General features: G+C 37.1%; 1 protein-coding gene across 2 annotated transcripts in view; it reads left to right on the top strand.

Annotated features, from left to right (window-relative positions):
- Positions 1-22332, top strand: part of CRIM1 (cysteine rich transmembrane BMP regulator 1) — a 175092-nt gene that overhangs the window by 54699 nt on the left and 98061 nt on the right. The window contains exon 2 of one of the 2 annotated variants that reach the window (XM_041476810.1): positions 1182-1282. The exons of the other annotated variant lie outside the window; for it this stretch is intronic. Coding sequence (XP_041332744.1) covers positions 1182-1282 — 101 coding nt within the window. The remainder of the gene's footprint in view (positions 1-1181; positions 1283-22332) is intronic. 2 annotated transcript variants of the gene reach the window in all.

Below are 22332 nucleotides of genomic sequence, written 5' to 3' on the forward strand. Positions count from 1 at the left end.
TTTGCTTCCTGTTTCTCTCATATTTTACAATTGCCTGTTTGTTGGATACGAGAGAGAATTAAGTAATTTAAAAGATTAATTGGTTTCATAACTGAATTTGCATTCCAGGGATTCTGGAATTGCAGGAAGCTATTCATGCAAAAAATGCCTTTGTGTTAGTTCTAAATAGCTCTATAAATGTGAGACCTCATTGGTTTTATGACTGTAGCCTTTAAACAAATAACTCATCTGTCTTCAACATGATTAATTATTTTAAACATTTAGGGCGAGATTGATTGTGAAAGGTGGTTAAGATATTTTTATCTAATATTTTTTCAATACAGGGTTTGCAATTTAATTAAGATGCTGTTAGCCAGCTGTCTTTTACATGGAAGAAAATATTCTCCTTGTACACTTGTTTAATTAACAGTAGTTATAGGTAATAGATCCATTGAAGTTGTACATTGTAGTACAGACAAGAAAGATCAGTAGTTGAGTTCATAATTTTTTGTGTTTGAACCAAATGTTATAAACAAGCTCATAAGTTTCTTGTCGTAGAGCTTATATGGGCAATTTCATCAGTTTTTTATTAATATTGATAGATCTCAAGGCCCAGACTGGGATACTGTGCTGTAATGGGTGTCACTTTATGGTACAGTGTAATCCTCTATAATTTTCTTCTAATGTAATAAGAATTTTGAAATTGGAGCAGGGAAATATTTATATAAACAAATACCACTTGCATTTTCCCGAAGTCCCAGCTTTTTTCAGATAGAGCATGTGTGCTTTCATTTTGGTTTGCCCTAGATGACAATAAGTAATTACAAAAACATCATTGTTTTTCTGTAGATTGACATGTGTGTGGAAATGTTAGTACCTGGAATACTGATTTAATTTACTAGATGCAGGTTTCTCATAGTTTCTTCTAATTATCCTGTGTCTCTTGTTCCTGAAGTAAGTTTGTATGTAAACTGAATTTCTCATATAGCTGTTTATAGTCAGGCTGTTTCCACGAATTTCTTTGGGATAAAATCTTCCATTTTATTAAAAACACACTAGACAACAGTTGCTAAGCTTGGGATGTGTGATTTGATTTCCTTTCAAGTTTCAAATATATTTCCATAGAATTTAGAATCCAGTGAGCTTTACCTATCTCATCTACCTTAAATTCAGTTTCACATTCTGTTCCATTTTGTTCGTAGGTGCTCTCCCCACTTTCCTGGTTGCACAGTGGGACTTTTCCCACTGCTGCTGGTGCCCAGATGGTCTCCTTGCGGGAGGAGCAGCCTCAGCCGTTCTGTGGGTGAGTAGAGGCCATTGGGATGGAGGCCTGGACAGTAGTGCCTCTCCTCCTACTTGCCCCTATTCTCTTCTTGCCAGGCAGCCTGTGAATTCCTCTCAAACTCTATCTGTTTGGCATGCAGCATTCACATTTCCCTTCAGTTTACAGGCATGGTGGAGGAGGTCTTTTGACAAAAGTTTTTATCTGGAGAAAAACTCTTAATAGCCTCTCAGTCATGTGGCAGCTCCCGGTCAGTCTGTTAACTGCAGTGAGAAAGAAACATCCATTCCCAGGAGACTGTCAGTGTCTGTGATTCCTGCCATCAGAAATCTTGGTCACAAAGCTAAAAAACCACCAAGTGTTACAGGTCATGGGTTGAACGTATTCTGGTGCTTCCTCTGTTTCTTCTTCTTCATCGATCTGTCACTGATGAAATCTGGAGTCCTGCTTTGTTAGTAGGAATTGGTGGAGGTGTGCAGGACTGCTAGTTAGCAATGGCTGTGAGAAGAACCAACAAAACTTCCTATTTTTTTTAGTTTGGTTTGTTGGGTTTTTTTTCCTGTGGGGCTCCTGTAACCTGTATGTTTTTGGAGGTGCCTAGCTAAAAGAAAATCATAGGTTGAAAACAATATATTCAGTTCTGCTTCTTCTTAAAAATCAATTTCTTATCTTTTGTCTGAAGTAGTTCAACAAGATACTTAATCACTGATCACAAAGTTTTTCATGTTGGTGGGAAGTGGTACTTTGAAATGGTGCTTGATTCAACAAGTTAGACAAGCTTTTTCAAACTATCAAGGTTTTGCTTTCCTTAAGTGGTGGGATTAAGTCACCTTCATGCTGAGCATTACTTTGTTAGCTAGTAGCTCCATTTAGAATTTGCATAATGTTGTCTTTAAAATAAACCAAGGTAATTCAAAAGCTGTATAGTAGCTGTTAGTACCAATGGAGCATCTGAAAGGTTCATATACTCAAGATTTACTGACAATAATCTGTTAAAGCATTTAGTAAATGGGTACTTAAGTTTGTGGACCAGCACTAGATAATAATTTGTGGTGACTTCAAAGCTACCTAAATGACAGTCTAAAGAAGGCAGTGGTAAAAGGACAGTTGCCATTCCTTAGTATTTTCCATTACTTAAAATAAGCACCTCACATCTGCAAAAACTGTGTAAGCAAGCAAAGTAGAAGAAGAGACTTCTGAAGTAAATGTACTTGGAGGTGGAGAAGGCTTTCATGGCATCTGCATAAGTATTTTTGTACTTTATATAAAGATTATTTCATCTTTTTTAAGACAAGATAATTTATTAGAATCTATGTTCATGTGCCTAAATAAATAGTACTCAAATTTAGACAGTGAACATTTAAGTTGACTACTATTTTATAGAATTCCCTGTTATATACAAGGTTGTGGTCAGTTAAAGTAGACTCAGTGAATTCTTATTCAGTAAGAAATGTTAAATTCAGATTAAAAACTAATGTATTGTTTAGAAAATGTGATTAACTTTACTCATGTTTGTTTGGAGCTTTTCTCATTTCAAGTTGTAATTGATATGAAAACTTTGAAGAAATGTTGTCTTCATTTTCTTGAAACTTTTTGTAGCTGATGTTTTGTTAATGCTGTCTTGATCTTGATTGTACATTACTTTTTGTTATTCTTTACTTTTTCTCTGTACTTTATTTTGTTAGGAAAAATCCTTCCAGAAAAATAATATCAGTTAACATGTACTGTTTGAACTGTTGTCCTGTGCAATGTTAAGTAGTGTATTGCTGCTGTTGTATTAATGTTAGAAAATACAGGAGGTTAAAAAAAAACCAATTACTGATAGCATCTAGGGTGGTAAATCATAACATATACTATTTGGTGATGCTTGTGTCTTGTTCTTTTAATGAACAGACAGTTGTACTGTTTGATGTGTTAAATGATGAGTGGTAGTGGTGTTATAGTAAGAGTGGCTAAGTGGTGACTTGCATTTTTGTGCTTGTTTTTTACATGTCTTGATCAAAAAAGTCACTTAATACTAGTTAGAGACTAAACATTATCAGTACTCAAATTAGTATTATGTCATCATTTTTGTCAGTCTTTTTGGTTGATATTAGTACTGATTCTGGCTAATTGAATTATATTTTAGATATAAGACTTGGGGAGGGGTGGGATATTCATATTAAAGCTGACATGGTGAATGCACAAATACCACATCCACATACCGAATGTAGCTATTTGGTGTCTGTGAAAGGACTCGTCTCTGTGTTAAGTGTCTGATGTGAAGATTTTTAGAATTCCACTACACAATTATGCCCCTTTTCTCTGTGTGGAAAGATCTTTGCAGTATGAAGCTACATACTACACATTTGTCAGAAATGTATCCTGAAAACATTTTTCACTATTAAAATGAAGGCTGAAGGTGGTACAAAAAATGCCTTTGATGCATATATTTTCAACCTCACCATAAAAAGCTGATCAGAGAGAGAAATGGCAGGTGTGTGCTTGTGTTTGTCTGCAGTGTTTGACTCCTTAGCAAGCAACAGCAGTGATTTCTGTTGCAGAGAAGCTGATAGTGGGCAGGTGGCCAAAGCTGCTTTGGCTTGCTGAGACACCACTGAGGAGCAGGATGCTGAGTGAGTCCAGCTCGGGATTGTTTTGGGATAGAAGTGAGCAAGCAGCTGTGCCAGCTTTCCCTCCGCTCTGTGCGCAGCCATGGTGCCAGCTGCCTGCAGCAGCGGTGTGGGCGGTCAGATGCCTTCCCTGGCACTGCCTTCAGGTAGAGATCTGAGCCATGGTGTTAATCCTCTTCTGTTTACTCTGCCTCACACCAAGGGAAGATTTTCGTGTTTACTGCGTCACTGAATAAAAGCCATTTACACAGTATGATATTCCTCCTCAACTTTATCACCTCGTCCACTCTTTTAAACTTCTCCCAAACTAGGCTTTTGCACATCTGATGGTAAATGTTCTTGGTAGTACAAGATCTTTTTTTGATATTGATTTGACCTTGAGGCAGAATTGTGTCAGTCTCTTCAGCTGCCCAGCTAAACTGTCTGATATTCTAGTCAGCTCTGCATATTTTGTATCACTATCATCATTAAAAATTGCAGTAAAAGTTAATTTGAATGTTTCTTCTCCTATGTGTGCTTTTATGGACAAGCTGGATGCATTCATTTCTTGTTTGGTTCTGGCAGTAACATTTAATGCAGAAAGCATATTCTTGGAGCAGGCATGCGAAATGCAGCTGAGGGTTGCTTGTGGGGCGAAGGAGGCTGTGACCTGCTTGCAGGTTTGTTTTGATGTGTTCTCGATTCACGGCTTCCAGCATGTTTCTGAGCACCACACTCTGTGCCAGGCTGATCAAAACATTGGCTTTTTCTCCATTAGCTGCATCTTTTATTTCTTAGCTTCCTGGGGCTTCTGTGGTGCTGTTGGTCCCAACAGGAGGCCGAACAAGGGAAGTTTGCACAAGGAATGCATGCAGTCAATGCCAATGATTCTCTCTATGCAGCTTTGCCTGGTTGAAGAATAGGATTATTCTCAGTCTTTGCTGTGTTCTGCAGTTGTGCCGTTCCTCGTGATCTATCAAACATAATTAACTCTTCCCAAATTTGTGGTACCCCTGAGTAACTCTTCTGTCTCCAGACAAAACCAGTGTTTCTTGTTCGTTTTCTTTTAGCCACTTCAGTGATGCTGCCCGAGGGAGGCATTCTTGGTGTTCTCTGTAGGTCCAGTGCAATAGCAATCGCCTTTTCTTTTGAATACAGTAGAGTTTTTTTAATTGATCTTGATATGTGTTTGTGTCTCATCTGCATTTCTGGAGATGCAGAGAAATTAGAATATGAAGAGATTTGAATACTCTAGAAATATATTTTTCAAAGAGACAGTAGTATGTTTTTTCTGAAGGTACAGGTCTGGTATCTCTTTCTTTTTCCCAGTGATCTTTATACTTCTGATTTACTGTTAACAATAATAGGACAAATTCCAATAATACATTTCCTAGCTGTTATCTGTAGCAGAAGATACTTGAATAATACTATAGCAAATTTAATCATGATTTTAATGAGTGGATTTTCCATAATGTCATAATGTTCTGGGGGGTTTTTTTGTTCATATACATGTGTCTGTGTGTGTACATATATATAAGCATAAACTAGACCTACAGACCCATCTGACTAAAATTTCATAATGTGATGCAGCACTGTTACATAACCTTTCCAAAGTATCCCATTGCTTCCGTATCATTTCAAAGAACAACTGCATGTACTTCCAATGTTGTGCATAGTTCAGCATGGTCAGAAATACCTGGGGTAAACCAGTATGCTGGTGAGAAAAATACACTGGTAATGGAATAAAGGTGCTGTCTGTTTTACAGATAAACCCCCAAAGTTTAACGGTCTTAAATTACTAATATAGCAATTGCTTTATTGTTGTTGTTATTGTGATCAGTGATGTTTAGCTTCATTTATTGAAGAGTAATATTAAGGTAGGCTTCTTTATATGTAGTGAAGCTGCTACATGGTGATGCTGAAGGGATTATATATCCAGGATTAAATACATTTATGTTATAAGCCATGGGCATTTCCAGTTCTCTGAACCTCTGTTTGTATAAACAGATTGACAATTTTATTGACTAACATTTGTCTCCACACAAGGCTTAATAATTTCTTTGCTTTTTTTCATCCTTGTAATATGGAGTAGAATATTAAACATTGTTTGTATGCGACATTTCTTTACAATTTGAATTAATAAAAATTTTTTCCAGGTGAGTGTTTGTGTATTGCATTTACATTTGTACATATATTTACTTTTGCTGTTTATATATGAAGAGCTGTTATTAGCCATGCATATGAATATTAAATAATTTTGAAGCTTTGATTTTCGTCATTAATCAGAAAATTATTGGCAAAAACATTTAAAGTGTAAGATAACTTCACAACACAGGAAAAATAATTCTAGGACAAAAAGAAACTCTGCAAAAAATATTTAATCTGAATAACTTCAAATGTAGCACTATTTTCTTTTGTGCTATTTTTATTTGCTATTCCCAAACAGTGGGAAAAAATAAAGACTATCCTGTTCGAAATTTTTGTTACAAAAATTTCAATTTCACTTGTTATTAAGATGATGACTTCTGGTATGAGCTTGGAAACTCAGTTCAAATTAGGCTGATTTGATTGTTCCCATATCCATAGAAACTCTAGCACTGTGTCAGTGGGGTGTTTATAGCCTCTGTTGCTGGATGCAACAAAGAAATAGCATACACATGGTGTAACATCCAGCCAGTTATTTCAGGTCTGTGTACTCTTTCTGCTGTTTGGTTGTTTAGTATTACAGAAGGTATTTCCATACTTTTTTCCTTCTCTAATAAAAACCTAGTTTTTACCATATGATATTAGGGAACAGCCCTTCTTAGTTATCATTCTTATCTATTGCATTTTTAGTTTTTCAAAGAAATTGCTGTGCTTTATACTTCATTGGATTGGGGATGTTGCTTCTGCATTCACACATGTGCGTAGTTGCTTCCATTATATCATGCCTGGTACAGTAACTAAACCCATAATGTAATGGGGAGGGTGCATTTAGTCTTAAAGTAGTCTCTTTACTTTTCAGAGCTACAGATTAATTTTCTTGAAATCTGATGCAATTATGTCAAAAACTTCCTTTTTAATTTATGCTTCTAAGGAACTCATTTATGAACACTGCTTCTCTATGTATTCTCTTCTTACTATGTTCTTTCTTGTGTTAGCAATAATGAGTCTTTTACTCTGGCAGATTTGGGCTGGAACCAACAAGAAACTACTTCAAAAAAAAGGTAAAAAGTAGTCCCAGCAGACAGCAAATGACACAATTCTTGGTGTTTGTTGCCAGCTAGGAGTGTAAACTTACAATGTTTTACTTGTTAGGGTGTGACTGCATGTGTTTACTCCTCTGCCATATGAGCTCTAGGGACTAGCTTGTGATGTAATGTCCTTACAATTAACTTACTTCTACTTTTTAAGAGCACAGTGTTTATTCCATGGCTAATGGAGTACCTCAGGTGCAGTATGTAACCTTAACAACCTAGTTTTGTTTGTAATAGTTATGGCTTTTTTTCTGTCAACAAAAAGTTCATCAGGATTTAATTTCACATGATTTTGTGCTGTTCTGTGAGAATGTCTTTGTATGAAAACTGAGTTGACTTTAACTGTTATATTGCTGATGTTCTGAGAGTAAATGTATGCTTGCGGGCTTGCCTGGTTTTTCTTGAAGTTTGTTGCTGAACCACTATTGCAATTATAAAGTGCTTCCTAAAAGTGTAACATTTTAACACACTTGTCTCAGAAAGCATGGTACATATGTGTCAGCACAATGGATAACTTTGCTAGCGTAATGCCAATGAAGTCAACGGAACCAGCAGCAACTGAAGTTGCCTGAATTTTGGTGGGTTAGGCCATTAGGGCACCGTTGTGGTTATTTTTGGTACAGCTCTGCTGTGTGTAACAAACATGCAGGTACACCGGGTGTTTAGTTCTCTGCATATTGGTGACTAGATCAGGACCCTGTTTGTGAAACATGCACCTGCATGTTCCAGGTGCAAATTTAGCATTACTAGCCTCTCAGTTATATTATTGTTTCCAAAAGATATTTCAACAATTATTGGCTTCTATCTGTTCTATATCAAATCTATTTTCAAGCTAAGGATGAGTTCTAGTTTTTGTGCTTCAGCATGTATACCTTTAAACATAGGTAAATGTACCACTTAAAAGTCTTAAGAGGGTGGATGAGGTGTGTTTCCTTCTACTGTTTTGTTTCTTTTTGTGCATGGTATGGTGTAGGACAAAAAGGCTGTCAAACCTGCCATGGTGTGATCATTGCTGTACTCTTCTCCTGCGTTCCTTGTGGCATTTCCTATGTGAGAGAGGTAGGGAGGGAGCAAATTACAACTAGTGTTGAGATAATTTAGTGATTCAAACTGCTAAATTTTTGTTGCTGAACTTTAAACACATAAATTGAACTGCTTTCTGCTACATCTGCTTCTGGACAATTTAAAACCAAAGTAAATACAACAAAGTGCAGTCCCACAGCAAATAATCTGTTTAGGTTGTATTATTTTCTTTAAGGGTTTTGTATTAAGCACATTTTAATGTTCATGATTAAAAAAAAAAAAAAAACACTGAAGAACTCTGTACCTCAGATTTAACTTTGACATTGATGATTTTTGTACTTGGAGATAACTAATAGGGAATCTTTATTCATTATATGCTTTCTTTTACCAGCTGTCTCTTTAGTTTCTGATATGACATTATCTGTCAAAATAGACATTGTTTATAGTTGGCCAGAATATAAACCATTAAAAAAATGTTTGCAAAAGTTCAGTAGACATTTAAGAAAACTTTTTCATCAGTGGACTTTTGGGCATGAGAAGGCAAGGGAAGATTTCATGCAGTCTTTATAACTCCATGTTGTCAGGTGTAAGGACTGAAAGCAAGGACAGACTTTTGGGCTCTTTCTTCTTCCCTCAAACTTGGACAGTGCATTGGAAGGAGATTGAGTTAAATGGATGGGATCTGAAGAAGGGGAGGGAGAAGTATGGAGAAGGGAGAGGGCTAGGCAATTAAACATGAGCTGAATGAATGATGAGGGAGACGGTGGCATTTAGAAAGGAAAAACTAGAACAGTTGGGGGTGTGATAAGGGCTGATGTTTGAAGAGGAGGTGGGGAAGGAAGATATGCAAAGGTTTGTGTTTTTGTACTTTCACTCTTTGCAATTCAAGCTTGGAATAGCTGACAGATTTAATGTATTTACCATTTACTTACCAAGTTAGTTAGGTCTTGAGTCATTATAATGTTGGTCCAGATAGAAATTCATTACTTCCCCTGCCTTACAAAGTATTAACATTAGAAAATATTTGCAAACATTGTAAATCTGTGGCAAATCTAATAAATATCATTCTTATTAATGAATTAACACAACTCCAAATTATGCATGTTTGTATTCTATTCTAAAAATAAATGCCACTTCCTGAAAGAAGTGTTGTCTCACAAATCATTGAATTCGTGTGGTACATGTGGAGTTACATTCAAAAGGATCTGTAAATGCATCTTACATTTTATATGTTTTTAATAGTCTTCCAGATGCTGTCATAGAGTAAAATGTTTCTGCATTTAATTATTTACTAGGCAACAGTAGTGGGGCTTGGAAATGCATAAACTAATGTGGATAGAGTTAGTCTGGAAACTGAGTTGTTAGGGAAAACATTCTGCTGAAAGAAAATATGGTATTTAACTAAATTCTAATTGTCTTTGACTATGTCAGAATAATCAGAAAGGGTTAATCTCTTAAAAAAGTGTACTTAAGGGTGGGTAAAGCTGTGTGCATTCTCGTGTGCAAGAGAGGATACTATCTTGCAAGTTGACTTATGATGGTGCCTTTTGCTAGTTTAGAATGGGAAAGAATTGCTTTTCTGCATAGGAGTTTGTATGGGACTATGTTTTGGATTTGTGATGAAATAGTTTTGATAACATACTGATGTTTTAGGAATTGCTAAACAGCAGTTTGGAGATGGGATCTTTTCTGCTTCTCGCGCTGCCTCAGCAGCCTGTTGTCTGGGGGTGCACAAGGAGATGGGAGGGGACACAGCTGGGGCAGCTGACCCCATCTGCCCAAAGAAATATACTAGATCACACTCAGCAACAAAGCATGGGGAGAAGGGGAGAGGTTTGCCAGCACTGCCTCTTCTCTGGGACTGGCTGGAGTTCAATAGGTTGACTGTTGATGAGCAGTTGTGGGATTTTTGCATAATTTCTGGTGGTTTGGTTTTGTTTTTCTTTGAGGAGTTTTTCTTTTTCTTTTTATACTACGCCTTTTTCTTATTAAGCTGTCTTTATCTCAACCCATGAGTTTTTGCACTTTTGCCTTTCCAATTCTCTCCCCATCCCAGTGGTGGGTGGGCAGTGAGCCAGCAGCTGTGTGGTACTTGAACTGCCTACTAGGATTAAACCATGACATAAACCTTCACAAATGAACTGAAGTTATCAAAATGACATCTGGAAAAGTTTGGCTGATTGTCTGCTGAATGTTTTGAGTTAATATGAAGTAGTAATCTAGATGCTCGCATGCTTTCAAGATCTTCCAGTGGCATGTTGTGGAGATTCCTCTATAGGTGCTTTAAGGGTTTGCTTGCTTATTTGGAGACTTCGCCATATTTACATTAGGTTTGACATTTTGCTTCTCTGTTTCACTTAGGCTTCTTATTCTGGAATCTAAAGTGTTACAGAAACTATTTGTTTGATACTGCTCATGAAGTTGAATCACTGTAGTGAGCCTGCTACAGTTGAAATTTTTCTACTCCACACATACATACTGAAAGATGATGTTTGGGTGTTGTTTAATGTGCATATTGTTTGGTTTTTAATGGACAAGATTCTAGTGTCCTGTCACTATGTCCTCAGTATGTTTTCTTTTAAAGTCCAAACACTATTTATTTTCTGTTTAAAAATAAAACAAAAAGAAGATTTTAACTTTAAAGGAGAGAAAAAAGGTTCCAGTATTCTTGTTCCTCAGTGGTGCATTCACCATTTAGTCTTGTTTAATCTATTTATTAAAATATAAATATTTTAATTAATACACTGGTTATGTTGTTTTAAATATACTAATAATGTTTAAATATATTATATATAAAGAAAATTAGTACTTTAAGTCTCTGAAAGATACAGAGGTATTAAAAATTTACCAAAATAATTAGCATTTTGCACCACTGTAAAATAGATCATTATTTTTACCTAACTGTAACATGATAGTGTTATTGAAGCACAGAAGTTATGTAGCTATAGCATCTGAGCCTTGTTAGCATAACAAATGTCACCCACTTACTGTTGGCCACTGTACAACTTTATTTTCAGATGATTACTACAGTGCTATGTTTTGTAATAATAGCTGTATCCACAATTGGAGCATCTGTATGACTGGTATTACAGGGCAAACACAGAGCTGTGGCTGTGGGCACGAATGCAAGTGTATTTGTTTTATTCCAGTGTTGTCACAACCAAGTCTTTTCTGGAGGCAAAGGCTTTGTAGTGAAAATGAAAATTATTTATTTTTGAAAATCTCACACTCTTAATGTTGAGTTCTTAGAAGAAGAGAAAATGTTACTGCAGGCTAATCATTTATGTCATTAAACAGAGCGTAGGTATAAATAATATGTATCTGTCTAGTTATTCTGTGTGGTCATTCTGATTTACCACAACATGTGTGGTAAACCTCAAATGTAATCAGAAGTTGGTGATAGCTGAACTGTGGTTGCCAGTGAAGGTGAGTGTGTTTAGATGGAAGAATGTAGCCTGTTGTATGGAAGTTTGGTATGTTGGGACTGGCCTCCTACTTGACCTGTGTAAACATGGCTGTGGTCTTTTCAGACCCTTTGGACAGGAGTGGGCGTCTGAAGAGGGGCTGCAGTGGGTGAAGATGCAGGACGTGGTAACTCCTAGACCATGCCACCCTCCGGGGTGTCAGGCTTTTTGCTTGGAAACAAATGAGCTTCTAGGATAGCTTACATTTATATTAAATATTTAGGGAGAAATTAGTCTTGGAGTTGAGGGGAAGAGTACTATTGTTTCTCCCCAGCTGTTACTCAGTCCAGCACACACCCTGCACACCATCCTCAAGTACTAGAAATAGCAATGCTGAGATGAGAGGGAAGGTTGTCATATCTCGCTCTAATGCTTCTGGCACTGTCCCCTTATGCCAAATGAAGTCAGTAAATTATTGAAGAACATATGTTAACTCCAGGAGGAAGCTTATTGGCTTAGACAATAAGAGCCATGTTAATGTCTATATGGCTCTCTCAACTAATTAATTAAGCTAAGTTCAGAGTTAATATTTAGATCAAGGGCAGAAAAGAGTATCTGATCTGACTTGGTGGAGATTATATTGCATACCAAAACTGTGAAGGGTGGATGACAAATTACTAGGCAGAATTGTTTCCTTCATAGCCCAAACAAGCTGAAGTTCCTAATAAAAATAATAAGTACTTCTCTACAAATAGAGCAGTAAATATAGTGGAGTACTCTGAAAATTTCCTCTTCGTTATTCAGGATTTGTCTACTACAGGTAAAGTTGAATTCAGGTCACAGTTTCAGAGATGACCAGTGCGTAAACTCCCCAGTGCAGTAGCAATTTGTGGACAATATTAATTTCTATTTTTTGCAGTGCATAAGCCTGTGCTACTCCTGAATGCTTGAACAGCTTCAGGAGACATAACTGAGATAGATGGAGGATAAAAACTGAATTCAAGGTTAAAAATACATGTCTTTGAACTTTCTTTGACCACATTTGTTGGCCATAAACTTCTAGCTTCGAAGTGAAATAATTAAAGATTTTGAAGTTTCTGTTTAGCTGTTGCCAAATGGGATGGAAAACCTACCCTAAAACGCTTTACTATGCTAAATAGCATACTGTTTTACTATTCTAAAATGCCCCACTGGGGCGATATGTTACTAGTTGCAGAGGTTGTTTTGCCCTCGTGAGAAGCTGATCGGGGCAGAAGCGTGCCTGTGGCGGGCAGGAGCGACGCTGCGGGGCGGATGGCGAGCCGGCAGTGTGCCCTGGCAGTGTGGTGTGTATGGCGAGCCGGCAGTGTGCCCTGAGGGGTGGATGGCGAGCCGGCAGTGTGCCCTGGCAGTGTGGTGTGGATGGCGAGCCGGCAGTGTGCCCTGAGGGGTGGATGGCGAGCCGGCAGTGTGCCCTGGCAGTGCAGGGTGGATGGCGAGCCGGCAGTGTGCCCTGGCAGTGCAGGGTGGATGGCGAGCCGGCAGTGTGCCCTGGCAGTGCAGGGTGGATGGCGAGCCGGCAGTGTGCCCTGGTGGCGGCGGTGGCCAACTGCAGGCCCGGCTGCGGGAGCAGAGCTTCCAGCCCGCACACCTTCCCCGCCGCGCTGCTGCACAGTCTCCGCATCCCTCCTGCCGCAGCCGTGCCTCGGCAGGAGCTGAGAACACCGTCTACAGCCAGGAGATGTTTTGTTCTGTCTAAAGAAAAGGAAGAGGAAGAAGGGTCTTCGGTGCTGTCTTCAGCGGCCTCGTATTTGGCCACAGAGAAGATGTAGGTGGGTGCTGTACCAAGGCGCACAGTGGAAGGATGAGAAGCATCAGATGTCAACTGCAACGAAAACATGCCGAACACATGGTGGGAACTTCTCAAACTGTGATCCACCACAAGAGAAAGTGGAATTGCCATCCCCAGGGTTGTCTGAACTCACCTGGATCTGAGCAGTTGACTAGCATAAGCTTTGCTCAGAGTATGGGGGGGGGGACCAGATGTCCTTACAATGTCCAGCTGGGCTGGAATTACTCTGCAATTGGCAGACTTGAAAATGATAGATCCTCACCAAAAGTGGTAGAAGGTCTCAGACTTGCCTTGAAAGTTCTGAAAGCGCTTGCCATGAGGAAAATGCTCAGGAATTTGACTTAGTGGCACCATTCTTGAGAGCAGTTCTGGACTACTGATTACCTGAAAGGGTTTGTTTTTCTCTTTCTCTATATGATGTCAGTTGGAACAGATAATTTCCATGAGACATGAATATATCACAAGGTGATAACTATGAGGCATTAGTATATTACATAACCTGATTGGTTTAGCTACTGTCTATATCTCCTACATCTTTGTTCCTAGGATGAATTTGAGATAGCTTGCGAACTCACTCCATGGAGCTCACCCTGCTGGGACAGTGGTTGGCTCTTCTTCTACCTTTTCTTAGAAGCAGCTCCCTTTCCAAAAATATGTTTGGGAGTGATTAACCAAAATGTGCTTTCTTCCATTCTTGTTCTAATCAAAATAGCATGATTCTAGCAAACTCTCTAATTGCTCATGGGTCTATAGCTTAGGGTGTAATGGTTAATTTAAAGAAGAGAAATGGTTACATCATGCTTTGGTTTAGACTGAATTTTGCCTACCGAGAACTGAGTGAACTGAAGTTTCTTTGCAAAACATCAATTTGTAACTACTTGCCAGTGACAGAATACTGAATATGCATCTGTGTGACCTTCTTTTCAACAGCATCTAGTCAAGGATGACTACTTCAATGCAATTTTTCTATGGAAGACAAACTTTTTTTTTTTTTTTTGAATACTCATCATTTTTAGCAGCTGTAAAGCATTTTCAGATACTTACTAAAAAGTTGGGATTTTTTTAGGTTTGAGTGCAGTAGATTTTTTTTGTAGCACCTTAGAATCTTGACTGAAAAAAGATCATGTGGTAGACAACACGTGATATCACATCTAGAACAAGTTCCCTTGCACTTGTGAGGAAACTGTGTTGCTAAAAAGGATGGTAAACTGGGGAGTGAAACAATCAAAATAGCTTGTGTGAATTTACTGAAACCAGGAGTAGAAACTCAATCCAGTTAAATGTGGTCCTGAAATTTGGTCCTAAGTCTTCTGAACTTTCTGTCCATTGGAGTATCCTTCCTATACGTGTTATGTGTCTCTTGGATTCAATACTTTGTTGTTATATAAGTGTCTCTATTCCTTTGGTCATGTTTTTATTGATTTTTCTTCTTCTCTTTTTATGATGCATTTTTTAAAATTTGGTTTTGGGTGATTTTTTTCTTTTTGTTGGTTTGGAGGTTTTTTTCCTGGTTTTTTTTTTTTTGGGTTGTAGGGAATGGCTTTGTGGGGTTTGTTTTTAAATCTGTGCTCTTAGTTACCACATTGTAATGCACAGAACAAGAGACTGTATGAATCCACACGAGTACTTTTAAGTCCTTTCTAAGTCAAGCAGCTAAGCCAATTTATGCTAACTGAATATTTGTTTTCAAATCTTACCGCATAAATAATTCATTTCATAAGACAGTCTTTCTATGTTTCTTAAATGGTGCATTTACAGATTATTTAAGCTTGTACTGTCCACTCTTATGTGATCTAACTGTTGCTTCTTTTTGTGGTGTAATAGAAATTGTAGCTGAACTTGACATTTACTGAGCTTAATTTTCATTTTTTAATTTTTTTTCTGAAATAGTCAGTGCTTAAATGTATTTTAAAATATCTTAAACCTACAGCATAATTCAAGAAAATTTTGTGAAATGGGGGAAGCTTATTAAAGGTGATAATTAAAACCTTGCTTTATAAGACATTTGTAGTGTGAGGTTAAGTGCAAGAGATTTATTCAACTTAACTTTGTTACCTTTTAAGCATTCACAGATCGTAGTGCATGGGGAGGGTGTGCATGTGGTAAGAAATTGGCAATAAAATTTCTAACTTTCTTTTATTGTATTTCAATTATTCTTTTTATGCTGATGAGATTCTAAAGACGTGTTTCACAAGGCATGCAGGTGACAGAATTGACATTTTTGCATCCTGTTTTGCTATTATTGATGTATCAGTAGTACTTAATCTTGTCTTTCCTGCTTGGTTATATCACAGAGACTTTGGATAAATGTTAGTAAAATCATGATCCAGATTTCCATGAGAGCAAGTACTTACTCTGTGGTGAGAAAGTTCATTCATTGAGTAGATTGGATGAAAGATTGGAGCAGGATTGTTTGATTGGCAGCAGTAACACCCAGGGGCATGTTTTGCACCCTATTCTTTTTGTTGAATAAAAGTTAATTTTCAGTTGATGAAAAGTCTCTTTTAAAACTCACCTCATTAATATTGCTTTTGTTAGCCATTAGCACCTACAACTGCTTTAACTAAAGTTCTGATTTTTTTTTTTTTTTCATTTTTTCTCATTTACTTCTGTTGCTGCTTCTTTACTTGTGGGGACTTGTATTGTTCACTGATATGTACTGTGGAGGAGATATCTTAAGTGACATGTGAGATACTTCATCATGTAATACTAGATTTTATTCTCTCTGCTGTCTTTTTCTAGCCAAGTAGGGGAAAACAGTGAAATCTCTGCTTTGAGATGTGTAAGCATCAGTGGTTGTGGTATTTGATAAGGCTTTTTGGTGGTTTTTGCTTTCTGCTGTTATCTTGTTGAATGTCAACAGGCTTTCCTGGTTAGCACTGCTCAGGCTTTGCTCACTTCTGCAATGCTTAGCCTATGTGAAGGAATAAATTCTCAGCCTTGGGATTTCTTGAATGTATTGTGTGAGTTTATAGGATCAGTGCAGTATCATGGCTGTAAGGATCATTGCATCTTTTCAGGAAAAAAAATTCTTAGTGTTTACTAGTAACCTCAACTCCTTTCTTCTAGTCTGTTTCAAGCACACTGAACTTTCATTTCACAATAGCTCTCAACTAAAATTCTGGTCTTGCTGCTCACATTGCTTACTAGGGTGTGTTTGTGAGGTAGAATCCACTGTCATTGTAGCATGAGAGTGTACAGAGCCAGTCCTTTCCTTGGGGCACTCAGTAGATGTTTAAAATTCCATTTGCTGTCTTCGCACTCCTAGAGTTTTTCCAGGCTTGACAAGGACTCTGTCCTCACCAAATAATTCAACATTGGTGTCTCTTGTTTTAAAGATTCTAATAACTTTTGTGGATAATGTGCCATCTTCATACTTGACCAATTTATTAATAAGCCAGTATATTAATGCCTTGTTTCGGGTCATGGAACCACATACTCTGTAACGTGTGCTGCGAACCTTTATACATAGAATTAATGTACACTGATGTCTCCTGTGCCATGCACTGGACTGAGTTTGATCTAAAAATGGAATGGCTTTGGAGGTGACTGAATCCCAAACTTGTGCAAGAGGTGCCATCATGCTGGAAATAATACTAATTTGCTTCACTTGAAGTGCAACTGTATCTGCAGTTTCCTGGCAGTAGCTTCTTTCATGTTACATAATGTTCCACAATGGTATGTAACTTGCATTTTAGTGCTTATAAATTTAATCTGCATTCAGGGTTTAGCCAAACTGCCCCAAGAGATTATACTAATCTAAAGCTTCTACATCTGAATTTCCTAGTTTGTTCTTTTCTCAGTTGTGTCATGGGAGCTGCTGTCCAATATGCCACAAATATGCTTTTCCTTAGTGTTTAAGAGAAAGTAATATTTTGTATTAAGGTAGATCTTTACACAAAACAAGTGCATTGCTGTGTATTGTACTGATGGAGATGTGTAATAGGAAAGACAGGTTGGAAAAGATGTTAAATAAGTTGCATTTGAGGTTTGCTTTAAAGAGGACATAAAAAATAAGTGGATAGCTGAAGAGGAAAGGTCATTGAAGAAGAAAGAGTAAGAAAAGTGGAGGGCAAAGAATCAGAAAACATGTCTGAGCCAGGATGATTTGTAATACTTTTTGGTAGTTATAATTAAAAAAAAAAACAAAACAATACACTTGGGAAAAAGCGGATTATCATGCTTGCAAACCTCAAGATCATTCTCCCTTAAGCTGCTCTTGGAAACAAACTTTCCAGGTGGTTAATACACAACTGTATGCTTCAAATGAGATCAGAAACTGAATCTAATTAAAGAACATTGCAGCCAACAGCACTCTGAAACTGAGAGATTATTTTTATATATTTGGCATAGGATTGTTGGTCTTTTTCCAGACTTGCTGTCTTTTGTTTGTAGTACAAGGTGTTGGCTTTCATCCAGTTTGAAACAGAGGGGTCCAAGTTTAATGGCTACTGAAGTCAGCAAAATACTTGTACTAGTGTTAACAGAAGCTGAGTACTGTGTAAACGCTGACTTTCTGCTTTTTTGTAGTTTTGACATTTAATTCCCTCCGTGAGATATTGCTGCTTTAAGGTAGAAGAAGGAATGCTGCAAGAGGGTGGTGATACATAGTAGCATTTAATGATGGACTTGAAGCTGTATTTAATTGGTGTTGTCAAATATTTTATTTATGTACCTGCATAGTCCTGTGCAGGCACCTGTTTAGTGACAATCTGAGGAATAAACACTGTGGATATTGCATGAATCTCAGTTTGTCTTAAAAGTAATCTGGCTTCTTACATTTTGTGCAGCAGTACTGCAGAGCAGAACAAACTTCTCACACTGTGATTCCCTGTGGTCTTACTGTGTGTGAGGGCTGGTTATGAATCCATATGCACATGTATTGCACATGTGCCTCCCCCACCACCCCTGAGATGTGTAGGTACTTCTGGTTAGTTCTGTGTAGTTTGAAAGTTTTGAAAGGATGAGTAAGATGATTCTCCAATTTCCAGGTGTCTGTTAATTTTTCCAATCAGTTCTCAAAAATCTTTAGTCAAGCAGTTGGGTAGTTGTCTGCTCAAGCTTAAGCTGTCTGATCTTAGAATAAAATGAAAATTTCTAGTGCTTTTTTTGTCTTGTTGCTTTTTTCCCAACAGATATTTTGGTTTTACTTTTTTATTTGTGTGAATGACAGTTGTAAAAATGCAGAAACACATTCAAACTAGCACTGAAAACAAGTATTGCAAGCAGGAGCTTGGAATTCAGTGGTATTCCTTGCATGATTTTTAGAAGCTTTATTTAATTTTATTTTGCCTAGTGCAAATGTTCTCTGGAGTCAAGAAAGCACAGCTTCTATTATAATTATTTATTCTATATTTTACATGGAATATGAGAAGTTGCCTTTAGTGTAAGAAGCCAAGAACAGAGTGCTTTAGCTTATTTTACATTGGAGTCTTCTGTTAAGCTGCTTATTTCTGCATTTTACATTTTAATTGTCAGATATGGCAGTTTTTAGAATACTTTGCCTTTAGAGAAAGGATAATGTTTTTATGTGGAGTATCCACCATTTCTGTGTTCAGTGAAATGCTCCTAACTAGAGTTTTATTAAATGGGAAATGTTATTCAATAATGATACAGGTTTGGTTACTGGTGAGTAACAAAGGAACAGTTAGTTGGCATTAAAACTCATTCTGGGGAGACAAACTTAACAGAAATGTTAATGTTAAAAAAGAAATAAAGGGAAAAAGCAAGAATTTTGGAAGATCTCTTGTTTTATGGAAAATCTTGTAAAATCAAAATGTGTTTAAATTCTAAATTAGAGAGGTTATTTTGAAGGGCTTAGGAAGAAGCTAACCCAGAGAAGTCAAGAGAGATGGACCATAGCAGTTAGTGTGAAAATGTCCTAAAACATGGTGTTGGCCTTCTCCATTGAAAGCGTTCACTTTCTTTTTGCCTAAAAGAAGGAAACTGTGCTTCTCTTTGTAGCTTCTGACTACTGTGGTATCTTAGGTTAGTAAAGAGAAGACCAAAATGTTGAATAGGGTTGATTTTCCTAACATTATGCATCTTGAGTGTTCTTGTGAAAGAATTTTAGAAACATGTGGTTAAGCCTCTAATAAACATACAGAGGTTAAGCTAGTAAGAGACAGAGGTTCTTTGAACATAATAACTGGGAAAACTAGTTTGCATACTGGAGTTTACTTTCCAGAAGTTTCTTAAAGCATTTAGGTCCTTCTTTTACTGTGCGTGGTCTTGGGGTTGTGGGTTTTGGTGGGGCTTTTTAACATTAGCAATTATCAGAGAGAACTAAAAGAAATCACATGCCTTAAATTTATTTGTATTAACAAGGCAAAGCACTAAGGGCAGACAGGGGTTGATTCAATTTTGCTAACAACAAAAATTGAATTTCTTTGAATATCAAACCCCTCATTTCTAAGTTAATGTTTACAAGTCTTGCTTTTGTTAATCAGCTCTAGAAAACTGATTGCCCTTCCTGCTGTTCAGTCTCAGTTGCTAGCTTCATACATATGTGAATTCTTATTATTTGTATACTCATGTATGTATTTTCATTATAATTTGCATTTATTGCAAATGCAAGTGCTTTCTAAGTCCTTGTTCTGCTTATGTTTTTAGACTTTGAGTAGGAAGCAAAGAGTAATTTGATACTTTACTCTGGGTGTGATTGTGTGGTAGAATAAGTTATTTGTTTCTCCTTACATCCTGAGCTACCTCCAGATGTTTGTCTATTGGGAGGTATACAGTGTGTCCTCCAATTCAAATCCTGTTCTCCTTGTCACATCCAACTGTGTCTTACAGTGCTTCTCCTTCAGTGAATATTTGTGATTATTTCTCCAGAAATCAGCTAGGCTCATATTGTTTTCTTAACCTGAATTAAGCAGAATTGTTCGAGATAGTTGTGCTTTATCATTACTTTGGTACTCATTCAACATTATCTTTGATTTTGCAGCTGGATATACTGTTGCAATAAGTAATACTTTCTGCTTTACTTATATCTACTACAGGTATGCATTTTTGTAAGTCATCAAATCATATGCAGTTTATACTGATTATAAATCTAGTATTCCCATTTTTGGTTTATTCCCAGAATGGTTTGGCGTTCTTCAAAGTCCTAATTCCCTAGGTGAGACCATCTCCTTACTGTTTACATACTTTTTCTTTGAAAATTCCAGTTGATTGGCCAATATAAAGATTGAGCACTAGTAGGAGTAGTACCATTCATCCCACATAATATACCTTCTTATATAAAGAAATTACAATGTACAATGCTATTCCAGCCATGACAATATTGAATACATTTTTAAATGTTATTTTTCAATACAGGCAACACAACTGTAAATCTGACTACAGCTATCTGCTCATTTCTCCAACTAACTTCTGAAGGATTTTCAGTGCTGAAGCTTAAAGGTGCTTTATTTCTACAGAAAGCAGTGCAATTAGCAGTAGAAATGGATGCTGTCCCAGGCATGGCACAGCTTCCTGTGTTCTGTGCACTGGGCTGGGCTCAGTCCTTCCTGTACAGTTCTGGCAGGTAACATTATCCATTATTGATTTGGATTAACTTGTTGGTGTCAAACTAATACATATTTGTTGAAAGCAGGTTTTGAGCGAAATGGAGGAAAAGTAAAATTACTTTTGAGTTTTTAAGACCTGATTTTTTCTATCATAACAGACGAATGCTGTGAGCTGGGAGGCCTGAACCCAAAGGCCACAAACACTATTGGTTTCATAGAACTTGTATTTCCATTTAGATGCAGGTGTTTGACAGATTCTCATTGAGTCTGTTAACTCTTTCTTTGGAAGACATCAGTTTGGGGTCAGGATTGTTTGTGATTATGGTGTGATGTTTTTTGGGGTCTGTTTGTTTTGAATACCACCTTTCTTTTTAAAATTTCCAGTACAGGAAAAGAAACTAGTTCAGGAAATGGAATTACAAAATTAAAATAGCTTTGCTGTCTACCCAAAGAGGATTATTGTCTTCCTTGACTGTAGCTGTCTCGAGTGATATAACCGTTTTTCTTGTTATTTCGTTCTCAAAATGGAAAATCTTTCGCAAATCTATAGTCAATACTGTGTTGCAAAGATGTGTATCAATGAATGGATGTTTCTTAAAGCTGGTATCTGTGACTGCCTTTTTGTGTGTGACTTTTTTAACCCAGGTTAGTTCCAGGCTATTATATTATGAGATTAGGCTATAATGTGGGTGAGACAGGTTGCCCCACTGTGTAGTACATGAAATCTGGAGCACCAGAATGCTGGGAAGTGTAGCAAGACTCATTTAAAAAATAGAACAGATTTTAAATAAAGTTCAGTTTTAGGTGAAAGGTCAGGCTCCTACTTGCTTTTTTATTTGTAGCAGTTCATCCGTATGCAGTCCTGTGCATATTGTATGTGTAAGTTAATCTCATTTTTTAATCTACTATAACTGCCCTTTTGATTCTTGAAAATCCTTTCGGGTATTTTGCATTCCAGTATCGATCCCTGTCTGTCTGACTGCTTCAGCTGGGTAATCATTTTTCTTGTTTATCCCTAATCCTTTTAATATTTCCTTCCTGCCACTGTGTAACAGTACAGTATGCCTATTGTTTGGAATGTATCTCAATGATGACTGTAAGACTGTACCATAAAAGTGACTGTGTTTTAGCCTAGATTTCACAAAAATAGTTTACAGTGAAACCAAAATGCAAGGCTGAACCCATGCCTTCATGTGTGCCAACTGTAGAGCATTGCTTTGTTTAGTCATGCAAAATGTTCACCCTATAAACTGCATCCTCTTCTGACCAGTTCAGAAAAATGAAATATGAAGCTTGCTATTTCAAACTGCTTCTTATTCTGTGTTCTTTGTATGGACCTAACAGAAAAAAAAAAATTATTCCCTCCATCTATGTGTATATCTATGTGCATAGGTATTAAAAATTTTACTTAAAAGAATCAACCGTAGAACTGTTTAAATATCTCAGTGGAAACATTTAGACCTGAGAACTACCAA

This window comes from Pyrgilauda ruficollis, unplaced genomic scaffold, assembly GCF_017590135.1.
Source record: "Pyrgilauda ruficollis isolate IOZ18807 unplaced genomic scaffold, ASM1759013v1 scaffold4, whole genome shotgun sequence".
Classification (NCBI taxonomy): Eukaryota; Metazoa; Chordata; class Aves; order Passeriformes; family Passeridae; genus Pyrgilauda; species Pyrgilauda ruficollis.